Source organism: Panulirus ornatus, chromosome 5 (genome assembly GCF_036320965.1).
Source record: "Panulirus ornatus isolate Po-2019 chromosome 5, ASM3632096v1, whole genome shotgun sequence".
Taxonomy (NCBI): Eukaryota; Metazoa; Arthropoda; class Malacostraca; order Decapoda; family Palinuridae; genus Panulirus; species Panulirus ornatus.
The window spans coordinates 48,659,400-48,680,099 of record NC_092228.1 but is presented as its reverse complement, the minus strand read 5'-3'; the positions used below and the strand labels follow the sequence as shown (position 1 = coordinate 48,680,099).

General features: G+C 40.5%; 1 protein-coding gene across 1 annotated transcript in view; it reads right to left on the bottom strand.

Moving 5' to 3' along the window:
• Nucleotides 1-20,700, bottom strand: part of LOC139748816 (sphingosine-1-phosphate lyase-like) — a 194,993-nt gene that overhangs the window by 112,326 nt on the left and 61,967 nt on the right. Inside the window, exon 5 of the mRNA XM_071662247.1 lies at nt 8,795-8,917. Within this exon, the coding sequence (XP_071518348.1) occupies nt 8,795-8,917 (123 nt within the window). The remainder of the gene's footprint in view (nt 1-8,794; nt 8,918-20,700) is intronic.

Genomic DNA, 20,700 nt, shown 5'->3' with positions numbered 1-20,700 from the left:
TAATATTATGAAATGTTTAGAAAGCATTGTGAAAAACTATATCTGTGAAAAACAAATAATTTAAAAGACCCTATGCAATTTGCTTATCGTAGTAATAGGAGTGTACAGGATGCAACACTTGTACTATTAAATGATATTAATAAGCATTTAGATAAGCCCAAATCACAAATTAGAGCACTATACATTGATTTTAGTTCAGCATTTAATACAATGCAACCTCATATTTTGCTCAATAAAATGCTAGAATTGGGTGTAAATAGAAATATCTTAAAATGGATTTTTAGCTTTTTAACCCAGAGACTCCAATATACCAATGTAAATAATGTTAAGTCCAATGTGATAGTCACCAACACAGGAGCCCCCCAAGGTTGTGTATTGTCCCCAGCTCTTTTCACCTTGTATACAGATGATTGTAGAAGTGAAATTGATGATTGTACTATTATAAAATATGCTGACGATACAGTTATCTTAGGAAAAATTGTAAATAATAATTATGAAGGCTATTTAACTCAAGTTAAAAAATTCGTTGACTGGAGTAAACAAAATTTTTTGGAGCTTAATGTAAAGAAAACGAAAGAGATGATATTTGATTTCAGAACTAAAAATAAACACGTACCAGACCTATTAACAATTGAGGAAGAAAACGTAGAAAGAGTAAACCAGTATAAGTATTTGGGCTTTATGATTGATGACCAGTTGAAGGGAAGTGTTAATACAGATATGGTGTCAAGGAAATGTAACCAAAGATTACACTTTGTACGTATCTTGCATAACCTACATGTAGATAAAATGGTCATTAGCCTATTTTACAAATCAATTTTAGAATCAGTTATAAATTTTTCAATCACTGCCTGGTATGGAAAACTTACTTCCAAAGACAAAAAGAAGTTGGGAAGGATTGTTAAGAAAGCAAGAAAACTAGGTGCAGAGACCACATCACTGAATAAGCTGTATCAAAAAGGTACAATGAAACAAGTTGACAGAATGATGAAGGATGTAACGCATCCGTTACATAATTGTTACACGTATCTTAAATCTGGTAGAAGGCTAGCTCTGCCCAAGCTGCGCACTGACAGATACAAGAAGTCGTTTGTGCCTGAAAGCATTCTGCTTTTGAATCATCTATCATCACTATAACTTCTAGCTTTAAGTTTCCTGATAACTGTGGGTGATGGTTCTTGATAGGGATGGTGACAATCTGATATCGCATGTACACAATAGCAAAGTAACATTTTATATGAAATAACCTATGCAGTATTTCTTGTTAATATTCTAATGTCTTTTTTTTTTTTTTTTACAACTACTAAGGAGCTCTAAAGCCAAAACGAATTTCATTTTGTATTACATTTTGTATAACAATTTGACGAATAAAGTATCTTATCTTATCTTATCTTAACTGTAACACCCAGTGAGTGGTGACTGGAACATTCAGTGAGTGGTGACTGGAACACCCAGTGAAAGGTGACTGGAACACCTAGTGAGTGGTAACTGTAACACCCAGTGAGTGGTAACTGGAACATTCAGTGAGTGGTAACTTTAACACCCAGTGAGTGGTGACTGGAACATTCAGTGAGTGGTGACTGGAACACCCAGTGAGTGGTGACTGGAGCACCCAGTGAGTAGTGACTGGAACACCAAGTGAGTGGTGACTGGAACACCCAGTGAGTGGTGACTGGAACATTCAGTGAGTGGCAACTGGAGCACCCAGTTAGTGGTGACTGGAACACCCAGTTAGTGGTGACTGGAACACCCAGTGAGTGGTGACTGGAACATTCAGTGAGTGACAACTGGAACACCCAGTTAGTGATGACTGGAACACCCAGTTAGTGGTGGCTGGAACGTCGAAGGAGGAGTGACTGGAACATCCAAGAAGCGATGACTGGAACATCTTACATCTGAGACAACTAAAGATGTAAGAATGGAACAAGTGACAAGTGTTCGAATTAAACGCATTCTGAATGTACCAATAATATACAGGCTATGAAAAGCAGAACAATTGATGTGAAATATGCCTGTACTATACATGGGAACAAGACATCTGTTGCTCGGTATGAGAAACGGAACTCCTGCATTAACACATGAGGGAATGAAACACATGATATGCCATACAGGGACCACTACACTTTATTCACCTCATCAAAGACCGAGATGTGAGGAGAAATATAACTGTTGGTGCATCATTTGAGAGGATATATGATACCTACAATACCATGAGGGAATGAAACACTTGATGTGCCATATGTGGAATGAAACGGGATGTACCATATGAAGGAGTGAAACACTCTATGTACCTTATATACGATAAAACACCTGATGTACCATATGCGGAATAAAGAACTTGATGTACCAAAATGTTTGTGTTATGTTGAAGGGTCCAGTCACGGAGAAAAGTCCACATCAAGGCCGGGTATTAACTGAAATAAAGAGAATTATGAAAGGGGAAAAAAAAGAGACAAGGGAAAGAACGAATTTTGGAGGAAGTATGATACCAGTCTTTTAGAATATGCTAAGTCATAGTTTTTGGGAAAGACATGAAAAGTTAGAGTTCCGAAGCTTTGAGGTGGTTGAAAAGAAATAGTAATCAAAACGGCCTACCTTAGAGTTACCATCGGCCACACAGTAATCATATGACGCAGCAGCTTGCCGAGTATTGCATGGTCTAACGAGAGGTGGGGGCACACAAGCAGCCAGCTATCGGAAGCAAAAACCAGAGCAATACCTACTTAAGAGGGAAAGTGAGCCAACGCTGCGGTGTAGGGCAAGAGCGTCAAGTTTGGAAGTAAGTCAGGGAGAATTTATAAATCGGACTGCTTTCGACTCAATTCTGTTAAGTAAGGATGTTAAAGCATTACTCCATACAAGGACGAATCAATCCGTTGTATAAAAGGATCATCTACTGAGAAGAAGAGAAATTTCGACATCTAACCAGGACACCTAGTTTCTGAGAGGCAAAATAAGCTATTTCCATAATGTGAGGTTTCCAAGGAAGAGTGAATGTTGCAGTAATAGCAAGTATGTTCGATGAGTCAAGAGGTGGGTAGAAATTGGGTCTTGGAGGCATTAAACTTAACTAGATTTCGTCTATCTCACTGAGATATCCTGTCCAAGTCTGAGCTTATTGAGGAAGCTGTGTCAAGACAAGATGCAAAATGAGTGCGAGAAGGAGCAGAGTTGAAAGATGTGGATGAATGCAGTGTTGAGTCGTCAGCCTGTGAGTGCATCTGATTATTTGTGGAAGAGAGGAAATCGTTGGAAAAAAAAAAGAGAAAAGAGAACAGGACAGGACAGTTCCTTGAAGGACAACAGCGGTGTTGATGGTAAAGTAGGGGGAGGCTGATCCATCAACAACCAGAGATATAGATCGATTGGAGAGGAGCAAAGTGAGGGAGGGAAGCCAAAAGAAGAGAGCTTAGAGATGAGACCCCGATGCCACACCCTGACAAAAGTTTTGACAAGGTGTGGCATATCAAGGGCAACTACACATGGCTCCTCAGAGTCTTTCAGAGATGATGGCCCGGAATGAATATCATCAGTGGATCTCGCCTTACAGAAGTCACACTGGTGATCAGAGAGAAGACTGGGAGTTAAGGAGGGATTCAAAGACTTTGGAAATGATAGATTTCAGAGCACTTAGACAATAGTTAGAGAAGTCAGAATGGTCACCCTTCTTAGGGGATGGGATGTATCAATACATACTTCCAAGGAGAAGGAAAAATTTGGGTTTTTAAATAGACTCGGTAAAGAAGAGCAAGCACAGGTTCAGAAGTCTACTCTTTCAGTACACGGAAGCGCTTTTCGAACAGCCCGAAAAGAGACTATGAGGAGGAGCATCAGGGGGTGAAGGAATGTTAGCGCCATCCAGGGTGGAGTTAGAGGAGAAACAGGAACCAAAGAGAGTTGCTTTGTCCACGGGAGAGTCAACTGTAATACCGTCAGAGCGGAGGAAAGAAGGGAAGGTAGAGCGACAGAAGTTGTTACGGACGCCCTTAGCTAAAGACCAGATAGGCATATCAGGGGATGACTAGTAGGAGAGGTTATCGCACTTCCTTTGAATAAAGGAACGCCTCGCCTCACTGATAACGTGCTTGCAGCGATTACGGCCAGTGATAAAAGCTGAATGGGAGCCAGAGGAAGGAGATATGCCTGATCCCTGCCTGAATGGCCTCAGAACAAGAGCGGGTGAACCATGCGCTGGACGAAGTATTAAATAGTCTTGGAGGAAGAAGTGATAAATGCTTTAATTCCCGCAAGAATAACCTAAGGAAAGTCAGAAAAGAAGTTACATAAGTTATCCCAGTCAGCTTTGTTGAGGTGTCAGTATTCACACTTAAAAGGGGCTGCTGGAGGGGGGGGGGGGTGCCGTTAGAATAATACTTTTATGAGTCTGATTAAATGAACCAATTGGGGCCGAATTGTGTAGTTACAGCGGGATGGAGTAGAAGTGAAAAACAGATCCATAATATTAGGAAAGTGGTCACAGCGGTCAGGTATATGGGTAGGGTGGGAGACAATTTGCTCTAAATCATCGAGAATGGAGAACGTGACGGCTTCAACCCCTCCACTATCCGTATGGGAGGAATTCAACCATTCCCTATGGTGAAAGTTGAAATCCCCGAGCTAGAGGATCTCGGCTTGCGGGTGAGAGGATGCCACAGTCTCATGGCAGGAGTTTAGACAGTCGAAGAAAGATATAATACTTGTTGAATTAGGAGAGCAATAGGCGAAGCAGAGGAAAAGTGTGGCTGTTGGGAGACAGACCTTCAGCCACATAACATCAAAGTTTGGAGACACAGTAAGCCCTCGAGACGTGCAGCAGGTGTGTTGACGTTGGAATAAACACACAAAAAAAAATCACCTTTGAACCTAAATTGTGAGTGGAGGTTATACTTAGATACGAGAAATGGACTAATGAGAACATCATAAGACAACTGTGTCTCAAAGGGAAGTAAGATATAAGGAGAGGTACTACGAGACACAATGGCGGTAAAGTGAAATGAAAAACGCAGGGCCTAACAGAGAGGGAAAGGTCGTGGGAAGGGCCGGTTCTACTACTGCCAGAACCCTCCCCTCTCACTGGCTACAGCGTCAGGCAGAAAACCTCAGGTTCTCAGCACCTCACGATGCTAGGAACGTAGGGCCATGGATCTGTTGGACTTTGTCATGATTATACTTCAAGATGTTTGAGTGGCCAGGAATTGGCAAGAGTATGTATAAGATGGTTCCGGGCACCACTAACTTACACTCCACAGTCACGACACCCTGAGCAGCTGCTGTCAACAGCCCTTTACCAGGAATGAAACACTTGACATGCCGTATGTGGAATGAAACACTTGATGTACCATATGTGGAATGAAACACTTGATGTACCATATGTGGAATGAAACACTTGATGTACCATATGTGGAATGAAACACTTGATGTACCATATGTGGAATGAAACACTTGATGTACCATATGTGGAATGAAACACTTGATGTACCATATGTGGAATGAAACACTTGATGTACCATATGTGGAATGAAATACTTGATGTACGATACAAGGAAACTACAGATATACCATATATGGAATGAAACACTTGATGTACTAGATGTGGAATGAAACAATCAATACACCATATGAGGGATGAAAAATCTGATGTACCATCTGAGCAACGTACCACTTGATGCACGATATGAAGGAATGAAACACTTGATGTACATCCGATGTACCATAAGTGGAATGAAACACTTGATGTACCATATCAATTAATGAAACACTTCATGTACCATATGTGGAATGGAACACTTGATGTACCACATGAAGGAATGAACCACTTGATGTACCATATGAAGAATTGAAACATTCGGTGTGCCATAAGTAGAATGAAACACTTGATGTACCATATGAAGGAATAAAAAACTTGGTGTGCCATGTGAAGGAATGAAACATTTGATGTACCATATGAAGGAACGAAACATTCGGTGTACCATAAGTGGAATGAAACACTTGATGTACCATATGTGGAATGAAACACTTGATGTGCTATATGAAGGAATGAAGGAATGAAACACTTGATGTACCATATGAAGGAATGAAACAATTGATGTATCATATGAAGAAACGAAACATTCGGTGTACCATAAGTGGAATGAAACACTTGATGTACCATATGAAGGAATGAAACAATTGATGTGTCATATGAAGAAACGAAACACTCGGTGTACCATAAGTGCAATGAAACACTTGATGTACCATATGAAGGCATGAACCACTTGATATACCATATGAAGGAATGAAACATTTCATGGACCATAAATGGAATGAAACACTTGACGTGGCATATCAAGGAATGAAACAATTGATGTACCATATGTGGAATGAAACACGATGTAAGGTATGAAGGAATGAAGGAATGAAACACTTGAGGTACCATATGAAGGAATGAAACATTTGATGTACCATAAGTGGAATGAAACACTTGGTGAACCATATGAAGGCATAAACCATTTGATGTACCATATGAGGGAATGAAACACTTGATGTACCATATGAAGGAATGAAATATTCGATGTACCATATGTGGAATGAAACACTTGATGTACCATATGAAGGAATGAACCACTTGATGTACCATATGTGGAATGAAACACTTGATGCACCATATGAAGGAATGAAACGCTTGATACACCATATGAAGGAATGGACCACTTGATATATCGTATCAAGGAATGAAACATTCGATGTACCATAAGTGGAATGAAACACTTGATGCACTGTATGAATATGAAGGAATGAAACGCTTAATGTACCACTTGTGTAATGAAAAACTTGTTGTACCATATGAAGTAATGAAACACTTGTTGTACCATATGTGAAATGAAACATCTGATGTTTCATGTGTGGAATAAAACACTTGATATGACATCCGATGGAATGAAACATGTGACATACCATATGAAGGAATGAAACACTTTATGTACCATATGAAGGAATGAAACACTTGATATAACATATGAATGAATGAAACACTTGATGTGCCATAAGTGGAATGAAACGATGTACCATATGAAGGAATGAACCACTTGATGTACCAGGTGAAGGAATGAAACACTTAATGTAACATATGAAGGAATGAAACACTTTATGTACCATAAGTGGAATGAAACACTTGATGCACCATATGAAGGAATGAAACATTCGATGTATCATAAGTGGAATGATATCACTGATAGACCATATGAAGGAATGAAACACTTCATGTACCTTATGAAGGAATGACACATATGACATACCATATGAAGGAATGAAACATTTGATCTAACATATGAAGGAATTAAACACTTGATCTAACATACGAAGGAATGAAGCACTTGACCTAACATATGAAAGAATGAAACCCTTGATCTAACATATGAAAGAATGAAACACTTGATCTAACATATGAAGGAATGAAACATTTGATCTAACATATGAAGGAATTAAACACTTGATCTAACATACGAAGGAATGAAGCACTTGACCTAACATATGAAAGAATGAAACCCTTGATCTAACACATGAAAGAATGAAACACTTGATCTAACATATGAAGGAATGAAACATTTGATCTAACATATGAAGGAATTAAACACTTGATCTAACATACGAAGGAATGAAGCACTTGACCTAACATATGAAAGAATGAAACCCTTGATCTAACATATGAAAGAATGAAACACTTGATCTAACATATGAAGGAATGAAACATTTGATCTAACATATAAAGGAATGAAACACTTGATCTAACATATGAAGGAATAAAATACTTGATCCAACATATGAAGGAATGAAACACTTAATCTAGCATACGAGGGAATGAAACACTTGATCTAACATATGAAAGAATGAAACCCTTGATCTAACATATGAAAGAATGAAACACTTGATCTACCATATGAAGGAATGAAACACTTGATCTAACATATGAAGGAATGAAACACTTGATCTAACATACAAGGGAATGAAACACTTGATCTAACATATGAAAGAATGAAACACTTGATCTAACATATGAAAGAATGAAACCCTTGATCTAACATATGAAAGAATGAAACACTTGATCTAACATATGAAGGAATGAAACATTTGATCTAACATATAAAGGAATGACACACTTGATCTAACATATGAAAGAATGAAACACTTGATCTAACATATGAAGGAATGAAACATTTGATCTAACATATAAAGGAATGAAACACTTGATCTAACATATGAAAGAATGAAACACTTGATCTAACATATGAAGGAATGAAACATTTGATCTAACATATAAAGGAATGACACACTTGATCTAACATATGAAAGAATGAAACACTTGATCTAACATATGAAGGAATGAAACATTTGATCTAACATATAAAGGAATGAAACACTTGACCTGGCATATGTAGAATGAAACACGATGTCATTGTGGAACAGAAGGAGAGAGAAGATACAGAAGACGGAAGTGGAGAGAGAGAGAGAGAGAGAGAGAGAGAGAGAGAGAGAGAGAGAGAGAGAAAGAGAGAGAGAGAGAGAGAGAGAGAGAGAGAGAGAGAGAGAGAGAGAGAGAGAGAGAGAGAGAGAGAGAGAGAGAGAGAGAGAGAGAGAGAGAGAGAGAGAGAGAGAAAGAGAGAGAGAGAGAGAGAGAGAGAGAGAGAGAGAGAGAGAGAGAGAGAGAGAGAGAGAGAGAGAGAATTGTTTTTCTTTTACATGTGTAGTGTATCACCCTGAGCAGCGCAGGATGATATATTACGAAAGATATCAAGGAGAGACGAACATAATGACTGACCGTACGTGAGGATAGCAGCAGCGGCCGCCAGCACCTGGTCCCTGGAGTATCCTGCAGGCGGCAGCGTCTCCTGCAGCGTCCCCAGTGTACCTTCTCCACCAGTCTTCTCCAGTTCCTCCATCACTGTCAGGACAGCCATAACACGATGTCATTATGGGGGTACGTGAAAGTCGCTCCCTTACACTAACAAAAGACTGCTTATCTTACCCATCTATTGACCTTAACTCGTACATGTTGGCTCCACACGAAATGAAATACTTCAACTCATCAACTGACTATGACATATACAACCAGGAGGAATGACAAACACGTCTGGCACAACCAAACAATAGAATCTAAAAGTAAACTTGAATCGTGGTTCAAATCAGGTCCAGATGAACGCAATTTGGATATTATGAGGTCCAGTGTTATACACCGAGCAAGACGCGTAGTGACCAACACTTTCGGCAAAATACTGTCATCAGCAGTGGTAGAATCTCTCTCTCTCGCTCTCTCTCTCTCTCTCTCTCTCTCGTCTCAAGCATCACTAACACGAACAATACAGACTGACTAACATAGCTTTAATATGTACTTTGCTTCCATATCCAACCAACCAGTATGATATGAGCGAGTCTGTATAGTATGGAGGAACTTGTATGATATGGGAGAGTCTTGTATGATATGGAGGAGCCTGTATGATACAGGAGAGTCTGTATGATAGGGAGAAGCTTTATGATAAAGGGGAGCCTGTATGATATGAAGAATCCTGTAAGATATGCGGAAACCTGTATGATACGGAGGGGCCTGTATGATATGAAGGAACCAGTATGATATGGGGAATCTGTAAGAGATGGAAGAGCCTTATGATATAGGGAAGTCTGTATGATATGCCGAAGCTTGTATGATATGGAAGAGTCTGTATGATACGAGGGAGTCTGTATGATATGGGGGAGTCTGTATGATGTGGAGGAGCCTCAAAATATGGGGAACTTTCATGATATGGGAAAACGTGTATGATATGGGAAAGTCTGTATGATATGGGAAGTATGTATGATACAGGGGAGCCTTTATGATATAGAAACCTGTAAGATCTAAGGATATCAGTATGATATGGGGAGTGCGTATGATACAGGGGAGCCTCATGATATGAAGAGTCTGTATGATATGGGTAGCTTGTAAGATATGGGAGAATCTGTATGATATGGGGAAGCCTTATGATGCGGGTGATCCTGTATGATATGGGGAAGTATTTATATAATGAAGCTTGTACGATATGAAGGACATTGTATAATATGAATAAGTTTGTATGTTATGGAGGAGCCTGTATGATATGGAGGAGCTCGTATGAAATGGAGAAGACTGTATAATTTGGAAAAGTCTGTATGATGTGGGAAAACTGTATGATATGGGGAAGTCTGTATGATATGGAGAAGCTTATATAATATGGGTAGTCTTTATGATATGAATGAGCCTGTATGATATGAGGGAATCTATGATATAAAGGAGCCTGTACGATAAAGGGGAGTCTGTATAATATGCAGAAGCCTGTATGATATGGGGGAGTCTGTATGATACTGAGAAACCTTATGATATGGGATTGCTTGTATGATATGGGAAAGCCTGTATGATATGGGGGAGTATGTATGATATGGGAAGTCCTTATGATATGGGGTAACCTCTATGATATGGGAGAGCCTTCATGATATGGGGAGGATGTATGATACGGGGCGTCTTGTGATATGGGGAGCCTGTATGATATGGAGAACGTATGATATGGGGGTGTGTATGGTATGGGGAAGCCTCTATATGAGGGATTCTGTATAATATGGAGGAATTTGTATGATATGGGAGAGCCTGCATGATATGGAAGAGCTTGTATGAAATGGGAAAGCCTACATGATATGGAGGAGACTGTATGATATAGGGAAGCTTGTATGATATCGAGGAGTCCGTATTATATTGAAGAGACTGTATGATATGAGGTGCCTCTACGATATGGAAGAGTCTGTATGATATGAGGGAGTCTGTATGATATGGAGGAAACTGCATGATAAGGAGAGTATGAATGATATGGAGTCTGAATGAAATGGGAGGGTCTTATGATATGGAGGAGTATGTATGATATAGGAGAACCTGAATGATATGGAGAAGCCTGTATAATAGGAAGGAGTCTGTATGATACGGGGAGCCTTATAATATCAGGAACCTGTATTATATAGGGATCCTATTTGGTATAGGGAAATCTATATGATATAGGAGGGTTTGTATGACATGGGGAAGCCTGTATGATTAGTGGAGTCCGTGTGATATGGGGAGTATGTATGATATGGAGGAGAATGTATGATATGTGAGAGCCTGAATGATATAGAGGAGCTTCTATGAAATGGGGAAGCCTGTATGATATGGGGAGTCAGTATGATGTGAAGACGTCTGTATGATATGGAGGAGCATGTATGATATGGGGTAGTCTTTATGGTATGAAGGAGAACGTATGATATGGGGAAGTCTGTATGATACGATGTAGCCTTATGATATGGTGAAGCCTGTACGATATGTAGACCATATCATATATGGTCTACATATATGATATGAAGGAGCCTGTATGATATGGAAGAGTCGGTATGATATGGAGGAACCTTATGATATGGGAAGCCTGTTTGATGGGAGAAAGCCTGTATGATTGGAAAGCCTGTATGCTATGAGGAAGCCTGTATGATACAGGGAGTATATATATATGACACAGGGGAGCCATATGATATAGGGAGCCTGCATGATATGGGGAAACCTGATATAGGGAAACCTGAAAGGTATAGGGATCTGTATGATATGGAGCAGCCTGTATGATATAGGGGAGTATGTATGATATGGGGAACCTGTATGGCATGGGGCCTGTACAATATGGAAGAGTTTGTATGACATGGAGGCTCCTGTATGATATGGAGGATCCTGCATTATAAGGGAGAGCCTGTATGGTATGGAGGAGCTCGTATAAAATGGGGAATCCTGTATGATATGTGGGAAGTTGCATGATATGTGGAAGCCTGTACGATATGGAGGAGTCTGTATATTATGGAAGAGTCTGTATGATAAGCGGAAACCCGAATGATATAAAGAGCCTGTACGATTTAGTGAAGCCTGTATGGTATGGAGAAGCCTGTGTATGGTATGGAGAAGCCTGTGTATGGTATGGAGAAGCCTGTGTATGGTATGGAGAAGCCTGTGTATGGTATGGAGAAGCCTGTGTATGGTATGGAGAAGCCTGTGTATGGTGAGTTTGTATAATGTTAGGAGTGTATATGATACTAGAAAGCATGTAAGATGGGGTGGGAGCCTCTCTCATATAGGGGAGTCTTTATGATACAGGAAAGCCTGTATGATATGGGAAGCTTGTATGATATGGAGAAGCCTGTATGATATGGAAGAGTCTGTATCACTTGCGGGAGCCTTTAAGATATGGAAGCGTCTGCATGATATGAGGGAGTCTGCATGATATCGTGGAATCTGTATAATCTGGGAGAGTCTGTAGGATATGGAAAGCCTATATGATATGGAGGAGTATGTATGATATAGGAAACATGGATGATATGGGAGCCTGTATGATATGGGGAAGCCTGTATATGGGGAGGCTATATTATGTGGGGAGTAACATGCATGATGTGGTGAGAGCCTGTATCACATAGGGGAGTATGTATAATATAGGAAAGCCTGTATGATAAGGGGAACCTGTATGATACAAAGTAGCCTCTATGATATGGGAAGCATGTATGATATGGGGAGTCTGTATGATATGGGGAATCCTGTATGATATAGAAGAGCCTGTATGATATGAGGGAGTCTGCATGATATTGAAGAGTCTGTATGATATAAAATAGCCTGTATGATATAGGGGAGTCTACATGATATGGAGGAACATGGATGATATGAGACTTCTGTATGATAAGAATGAACTTTATGATATGGGGAAGTCTGTATGATACAAGAAAGCCTGGATGTTGTGGATTAGTCTGTACGATATGTGGGAGACTGTATGATATGAAGGAGCCTGTATGATATGGGGGAGTTTGTATGATATGGAGAAACCTTACGATATGGAGGAACCTACATGATATGTTAAAGCTTGTATATGGGGGAGTCTGTATAATATGAGGGAGTCTATATGATATGGGGAGCCTGTATGATATGAGGAAGCCTGTATGATATCGGAAAGTCTTTGTGATATATAAAGTATGTATGAAAGGTGGGAATCTTATTATATAGAAAGCCTGTATGATATGGGAAAGCCTGTATGATATCGGATAGCCTGTATGATATGGGAGAGTCCGTATGATATGGGGAAGTCTGTATGTTATGGAGATCTGTATGATATGGGGAGCATGTATGGTATGAGGAAGCCTGTATGGTATAGGGGAGTCTCTATCATAGTAAGGAACCTTATGATATGGAAAGCTACCATGATATGAGAAAGCCTGTATGATATGGAGGAGTCTTAGTAATATGAGGGAGTCTGTATGATATGCAGGAACCTTATGATATAGGGAGCCTGTATGATATCAGAAAGCCTATATGATACGTGAAAGTCTGTGTAATATGGGAGAGTCTGTATGATATAGGGAAGTCTGTATGATATGGGAAGCCTATAGGATATGAGGAAGCATGTATGATATCGGGAGTCTGTTTGATATAAGGAGTATGTATGATACGCGTAGCCTTATAGTATGGGGAGCCTGAGCCAAATGAAGAGGTATGTATGATATGGAGAATATCATATGACATAGAGAAGCTTGTATGATATGCGGAAACTGTATGATAAGGGGAAGCCTGTATGATATGGAAAACGTCTATATGATATGAGGAGTTTGTATGATATAGGGAGTATGTATGATACACGGAGCCTTGTGATATGGGGAGCCTGTACGATATAGGGAGCCTGTTTGATATGAAGGTTTGTACGATAAGGGGAAGCCTGATTATATGAGGAGTCTGTATGATATGGAGTATGTATGATGTGGTGGAGCTTGTATGACATAGGGAAGCCTGTATGATATGGAATAGCCTGCATGATATGAGGAAAACTCTATGTTTAGTGGAAACCTTTATGATATGGAGAAGTCTGTATGATATGGGGGAGTCTGTATGATATGAGGGAACCTGTATGATATAGAGGAGTCTGTACGATATGGAAAAGCCTGTGTGATATGGGGAGGCCTGTATGATATTGAGAAGCCTGTATATGAGGGAGCCTATATAATGTGGAGCAGCGCGTCTGAAATAGGACAGCAGGTATGATATGGGGGAAGCTTTATGATATAGGGGAGTCTGTAAGACATGAGGAAGCCTGTATGATAGAGAGAGTCTGTATGTTATGGAGGAGGCTATGCGGTATGGGGAATCTGTATGATATGGGAAACCTGTTTGTATGTGGAGAGTGTATAATATAGAGGAACCTGTATAATATGGGAGTCTCTGTATGATTTGGGAACCTACAGGGTATTGGGAGCCTGCATGATATCGGGCAGTGTATGTTATGGAGGTACAAATATGATATGGGGAGCTTGTATGATATCGGGGAGTGTATGATATGGAGATACATGTATAATATGAGGAGCCTGTATGATATGGGGAGTCCGGATGATCTGGAGAACCTGTATATGGGGAAGCCGGTATGACATGGAGGAGCCTGTATGATATGAGGAAGCCTTGTGGTATGGGGGAGTCTGTACGATATATAAAGTATGTATGAAAGGGGAGAGCTTTATGATATGGGAAGCCTGTATGATATGGGAGAGTCTGTATGATATGGGAGAGTCTGTATGATATGGGGATCTGTACGATATGTGGAGCATGTATGGTATGAAGGAAGCGTGTAAGGTATGGTTGAGTCTTTATGATATGGGGGAGTCTGTACTATTTGAGGAAGCCTGTATGATATGGAGGAACTTGTATGACATGGGGAAGCCTGTATGATATGGGAAAGCCTGTATGATATGGAAGAGTCTGTATGAAATAGGGAAGTCTGTATGATACGGGGAACCTGTAGGATATGGGGAAGCCTGTATGATATGGGGAGTCTGTATGATATAAGGAGTATGTATGATACGCGGAGCCTTATGATATGGGAAGCCTGTGCGATATGGGGGAGTCTGTATGATATGGAGTAACTTGTATGACATGGGGAAGCCTGTACGTTATGGAAAAGTCTGTGTGAAATGGGTAGTCTGTATGATAGAGGGAGTATGTATTAAACGGGGACGCCTTATGATATGAAGAGCTTGTATAATATAGGGGAGTCTGCACGATATAGGGAGCCTGTATGATGTGAGGAAGCCTCTATGATATGGAGGAGTCTGTATGATATAGGGAGTATGTGTGATACGAGGAGCCTTATGATTTAGGGAGCCTGTTTGATGAGAAGCCTGTATGATATGAAGGTTTGTACGATAAGGGGAATCCTGATGATATGAGGAGTCTGTATGATATGGGGTATGTATGATGTGGAGGAGCTTGTATGACATGGAGACGCCTGTACGATATGGAGGTCACTGTATGATATGGGGAAGTAAGTATGATACGGAGAAGTCTGTTTATGGAGGAGACTGTATATGTATGATATACGGAATATATATGATACGGACGAACCTTATGATATTGAGACCCAGTATGATATGGGGAAGCCTGTATGATATGGGGGTCTATATGATAAGAGGAAGCCTGTATGATATGGGTAGTCTTTATGATATGGGGAGCATGTATGATATGGTGGATTGTGTATGATATAGAGGATTCTATATATGGGAGAGCCTGTATGATATGGAGGAGCTTGTATGACATGGAGAAGCCTGTATGATATAGAGTAGCCTGCATGATATGAGGAAACTCCGTTTTGTGGAAGGCTTATGATATAGAGAAGTCTGTATGATATAGGGGAGTCTGTATGATATGAGAAAGGCTGTATGATACAGAGGAGTCTGCATGATATGGACAAGCCTGTATGATATAGGGAAGCCTGTATATATGGGACCCTGTATAATGTGGAGAAGTGTGTTTGATACGGGACACCAGGTATGACATGGCGGGAACGTATGTGAGATAGGAGGAGTCTGTATGATGAGTCAGCCTGTATGATAAAGAGAGTCTGCATGTTATGGAGAAGCTTGTGTGATATGGGGAGTCTGAGTGATATGGGGAATCTGTATGATATTGGGAACCTGTATGATATTGGTGAGCCGGAATGATATTGGGGAGTGTATGATATAGAGGTACAAGCATGATATAGGGAGCCTGTATGATATGGGGAGTCCGCATAATCTTAGGGGAGCCTGTATGATATAGGGGAGTCTGTATGATATAGGTGATCCTGTATGGGAAGTTGATTCATATGTTAAAGCCTTTATGATATGGAGAAACGTGTATGATATGGGGAAGCCTGTATGATAAGGTGGAGTCTGTATTATACAGGAAAACCTGTATGATATGGGAAAACCTTATGATATGGGGAGATCGTATGGTATGGTGAAGCCTGTATGATATGGGAGAAGCTGTACGATATGGGGGAAGCTGTACGATATGGGGAGCGTGTATGATATCAGGGAGCCTGCATGATATAGAGGAGTCTGTATGATATGGGGAAGCTTGTATATGGGAAAGCCTGTATAATATTGACAAGTGTGCTCGATATAGGACACCAGGTGTGACATGGTGGGACCCTGTATGATATAGGGGAATCTGTACGGTATGACATCGGGGAGTCTGTATGATATGGAAGAGCCTGTATGATATAGGGAGTCTGTATGATACGGGTGAGGCTATATGATATGGGAAACTGATTGATATGGGAAAGCCTGTATGATATGGAAGACCTTGTATGACATGGGAAGCCAGTATTATATAAAGGAGCCTGTATGATATGGAGGAAACTGTATGATATTGGGAAGCTTGTATGATATGGAGGAAATTGTATGATACTGGGAAGTCTGTATAATATAGACAATTCTCTTATGATACAGAGTGTCTGTATGATATGAGGAAGCTTGTATGATATAGATGAGTGTGTATGGTAGAGCCTGGTATGGTAGAGCCTGTATAGGGGAGGCTATGCGATATGGGGGAGCCTGTATGGCATAGGGAAGTCTTCGTGATATAGGAGAGCCTGTATGATATGGAAGATTCTGTATGATGTGGGAAGTGTGGATGATAAAGAGGGGCCTGCATGATATAGGGGAGTCTGTGTGACATAGGGAGCCTGCATAAAATGAGTGAGTCTGTATGATATGAAGGAGCCTGCATGAAAAGGGAAGTCTGTGTGATATGGAGAAGCTTTATGACATAGGGGAGGCTGTATGATTCGGAGAAGTCTGTATGATATGAGAGAGCCTGTATGATATCTAGGAGTCTGTATGATATGGAGGAGCCTACACGATATGGAGGAAGCTGTTTGATATGGGAAAGCTTGTATGATATGGGGAAGCCTGTATGATATGGTGAAGTCTGTATGATATGCGGAAGCCTGTATGATATGAAGAAGCCTGTATGATATGGGGAAACCTGTATGGTATTCAGGAGCCTGTATGGTATGCAGGAGCCTGTATGATATGGAGAAGCTTGAATGATAGGGTAATCTATATGATATGGGAAGCCTGTATAATGTGGAGACGTGTGTTTCTTAAAACAGAGCAGGTATGATATGGTGGGAGCCTGTATGATATGGGGAGTCCTATGATATGGAAGAGTCTGTAAGATAGGAGAGCGTCTGTATGATGTGGAGGTGCCTGTACGATATGAGGGAGTCTATATGATATGGAGTAGCCTGTATAATAAGGGGATGTCCGCATTACATGGAGGAACTTTATGATATGAAGAGCCTGTGTGACAAGGAAAAGCTTGTATGATATGGGGAGCCTATAAGGAAAAGCTTGTATGATATGGGGAGCCTATAAGGAAAAGCTTGTATGATATGGGGAGCCTGTATGATACATGATAGTTTGTATAATATGGGGAGACTATAAGGAAAAGCTTGTATGATAAGTGGGAGTCTGTAAATACAGGGAAAGTCAGTATATGGGAGAGCTTATGATATGAGGAACTTGTATGGTATGGAGGAGCCTGTATGATATTGGGAGGATGTGCGATATAGGGGAGCCTGTAAGATGTATAGGAGTCTGTATGATATAGGCAATATGAACAATACGAGGAACCTTAGGATATGAGAAGCCAGTATGATATGGGGAAGCCTGCATCATATGGGGGAATCTGTATGATATGGGGAATCCTGTATCATATGTGGGAGTCTGATATGGCGTCCGTATGATATGGGAAAGCCTGTATGATATGCGGGAACCTGCATGATATGGACGAGTCTGTGATAGTATGATAGTAGGGCGTCTCTATGATATGGAGGAGCCTGCACGATATGGGGGGTCTGTATGATATGGAGATGCCTGTATGATAGGGAAGTTTGTATAATATGGAGTACCCTGCATGATATGGGTATGCCTGCATGATACAGAGGAACATTATGATATGAGGGGCCTGTAGGATATGGAAAAACCTGTATATGGGGAACCTTACGATACATGAAAGTCTGTATGATATGGGAGCCTGTATGATAAGGGGTCTGTATGATACAGGAAAGTCTGTATGTATAGGAGAGCCTTATGATATGGGGAGCCTTATGGTATGGAGGAGCCTGTATAATATGGAGGAGGCTGTACGATATGGGAGAGTCTGTATGATATGGGGAAGCGTGTAAGATATATAGAAATCTGTATGATATAGACATGTATAATAGGAGGAACCTTAAGATAAGAGCAGCCAGTATGATATGGGAAAGCCTGCATCATATGGGGGAATCTGCTTGATATGAGGAAGCCTGTATTATATGGGGGGGTCTATTCTATATGGAGGAGTCTGTATGATATGGAGGAGCTTTATGATATGTGAAGACTTTATGGTATGGGGAAGCTTGTATCATATGCAGGAGCCCGTATGATATGGAAGAGTTTGTATGATTAGAGGGCGTCTCTATGTTATGGAGGAACCTGCACGATATGGGGTAATTTGGATAATATGGAGATGCCTGTAAGATATGGGCGAGTCTGTATGATATAAAGGACTCTTATGATATGGGGAGCTTGTATATCATGTGGGAAACCTTATGGGGAGTCTGTATGATATGGAGAACCTTATGGGGAGTCTGTATGATATGGAGAACCTTATGACATAGAAACCTGTATAGTACTGGGAAGCGTGTATGACATGGAGTCTCTATGATAAGGGGAAGCCTGCATGATATGAAGAGTCTGTATGATATGGGGAGCTTGTACGATATGGAGGAGGAGCCTGTATGATATAGAGCATTTCTTGACATGTAGGAGCCTGTATGATAAGAAGTTTTTGATATGGAGGAGCTTTTATGATATGGAAGAGCTTGTATGAAATGGGGAACCTGTATGATATGAAGGATTCTATATGATATGCGGAAATTGTATGATATGGCTAAGCCTTTATGATATGGAGGAGTCTGTATGATATGGGAGAGTCTGTATGATATGAAGGAGCCTTTGATATGGGGGAGTCCTTATAATATGGAGGAATCTTATGATATGGGGAACCTATATGATATGGGAAAGCATGTATGATATGGGGAGTCTGTATGATATGGGGGAATCTGTATGATATAGGGAGTATATGAAAGGGGAGCCTATGATGTTGGGAGCCTGTATGATATGGGAAAGCCGGTATGACATGAAAGAGTCTGTATGATATGGGGAATCTGTATGATACAGGGATCTGCACGATATAAGGAGCCTGTATGATATGAAGGAGTCTGTATCATATTGAGGAACCTTATGATAAGGGATGCTTGTATGATATGGGAAAGCCTGTATGATATGGAGGAGTCTTTATGATATGGGGGATTATGTATGATATGAGGGAGTCTGTATGATATAGTCTGTATGATATAAGGGGCCTGTATGATATCGGAAAGCTGTATGACAGAGGTATGTATAATATAGGGAGTCTGTATATTATGCGGGAGTCTGTATGATATGGAGAAGCCTGCGTTATATAAGGAAGCCTGTATGGTATGGGGAGTCTGTATGATATAGGGAGTACGTATGAAGTGGGGAAGCCTTATGATGTGAGAGAGCCTGTATGATGGGGGAAAGCCTGTATGATATGGGAGAGTCTGTATGATATAGGGAAGTCTGTATGATACGAGAAGCCTGTATGATATGAGGAAGCCTGTATGATATGGAGGAGTCTGTATGGCATAGGAAATATGTATAATATGTATAATATGTATGATATGGGGGAACTGTGCGATATTAGGAGCCTCTTTGATATTAGGAAGCACGTATGATATGGGGTTTGTATGATGAGGAGAAGCCTGTATGATATGGAGGAGCCTGTATGATATGGGGAGCCTGTATGATATGGAGGAGTCTGGATGATATGGGGGAAACTGTACGATATACAGGAGCCTGTATGATATGGGGAGTCTGTATGACATGCAGGAAGCCTTTTAACATGGGGAAGCCTGTTTGATATGGGAAAGCTTATATGATACGTGGGAGCCTGTATGATGTAAAGAAGTATATATGATATGACAGAGTCTAAATGATTAGGAGAAATCTGTATGATATGGGGAGTCTGCATGATATGGAGGAACCTTATGATATGATGAGCCTTTATGATATGAGGAATTCTGTATCATATGGGAGAATCTGTATGATATGAAAGAGCATGTATGATATAGAGAGCATATAAGGCATAGGAAGTCTGTATGATATGTGGAGTATGTATGATACGGGAAATCTAATGATATGGAGAGCCTGTACTATATAGGGAAGTCATTTACGACAGGGGGAGTTTGCATTATACAGGGGATCCTGTATGATAGGGAGTAGCCTATATGATATGTATGATAT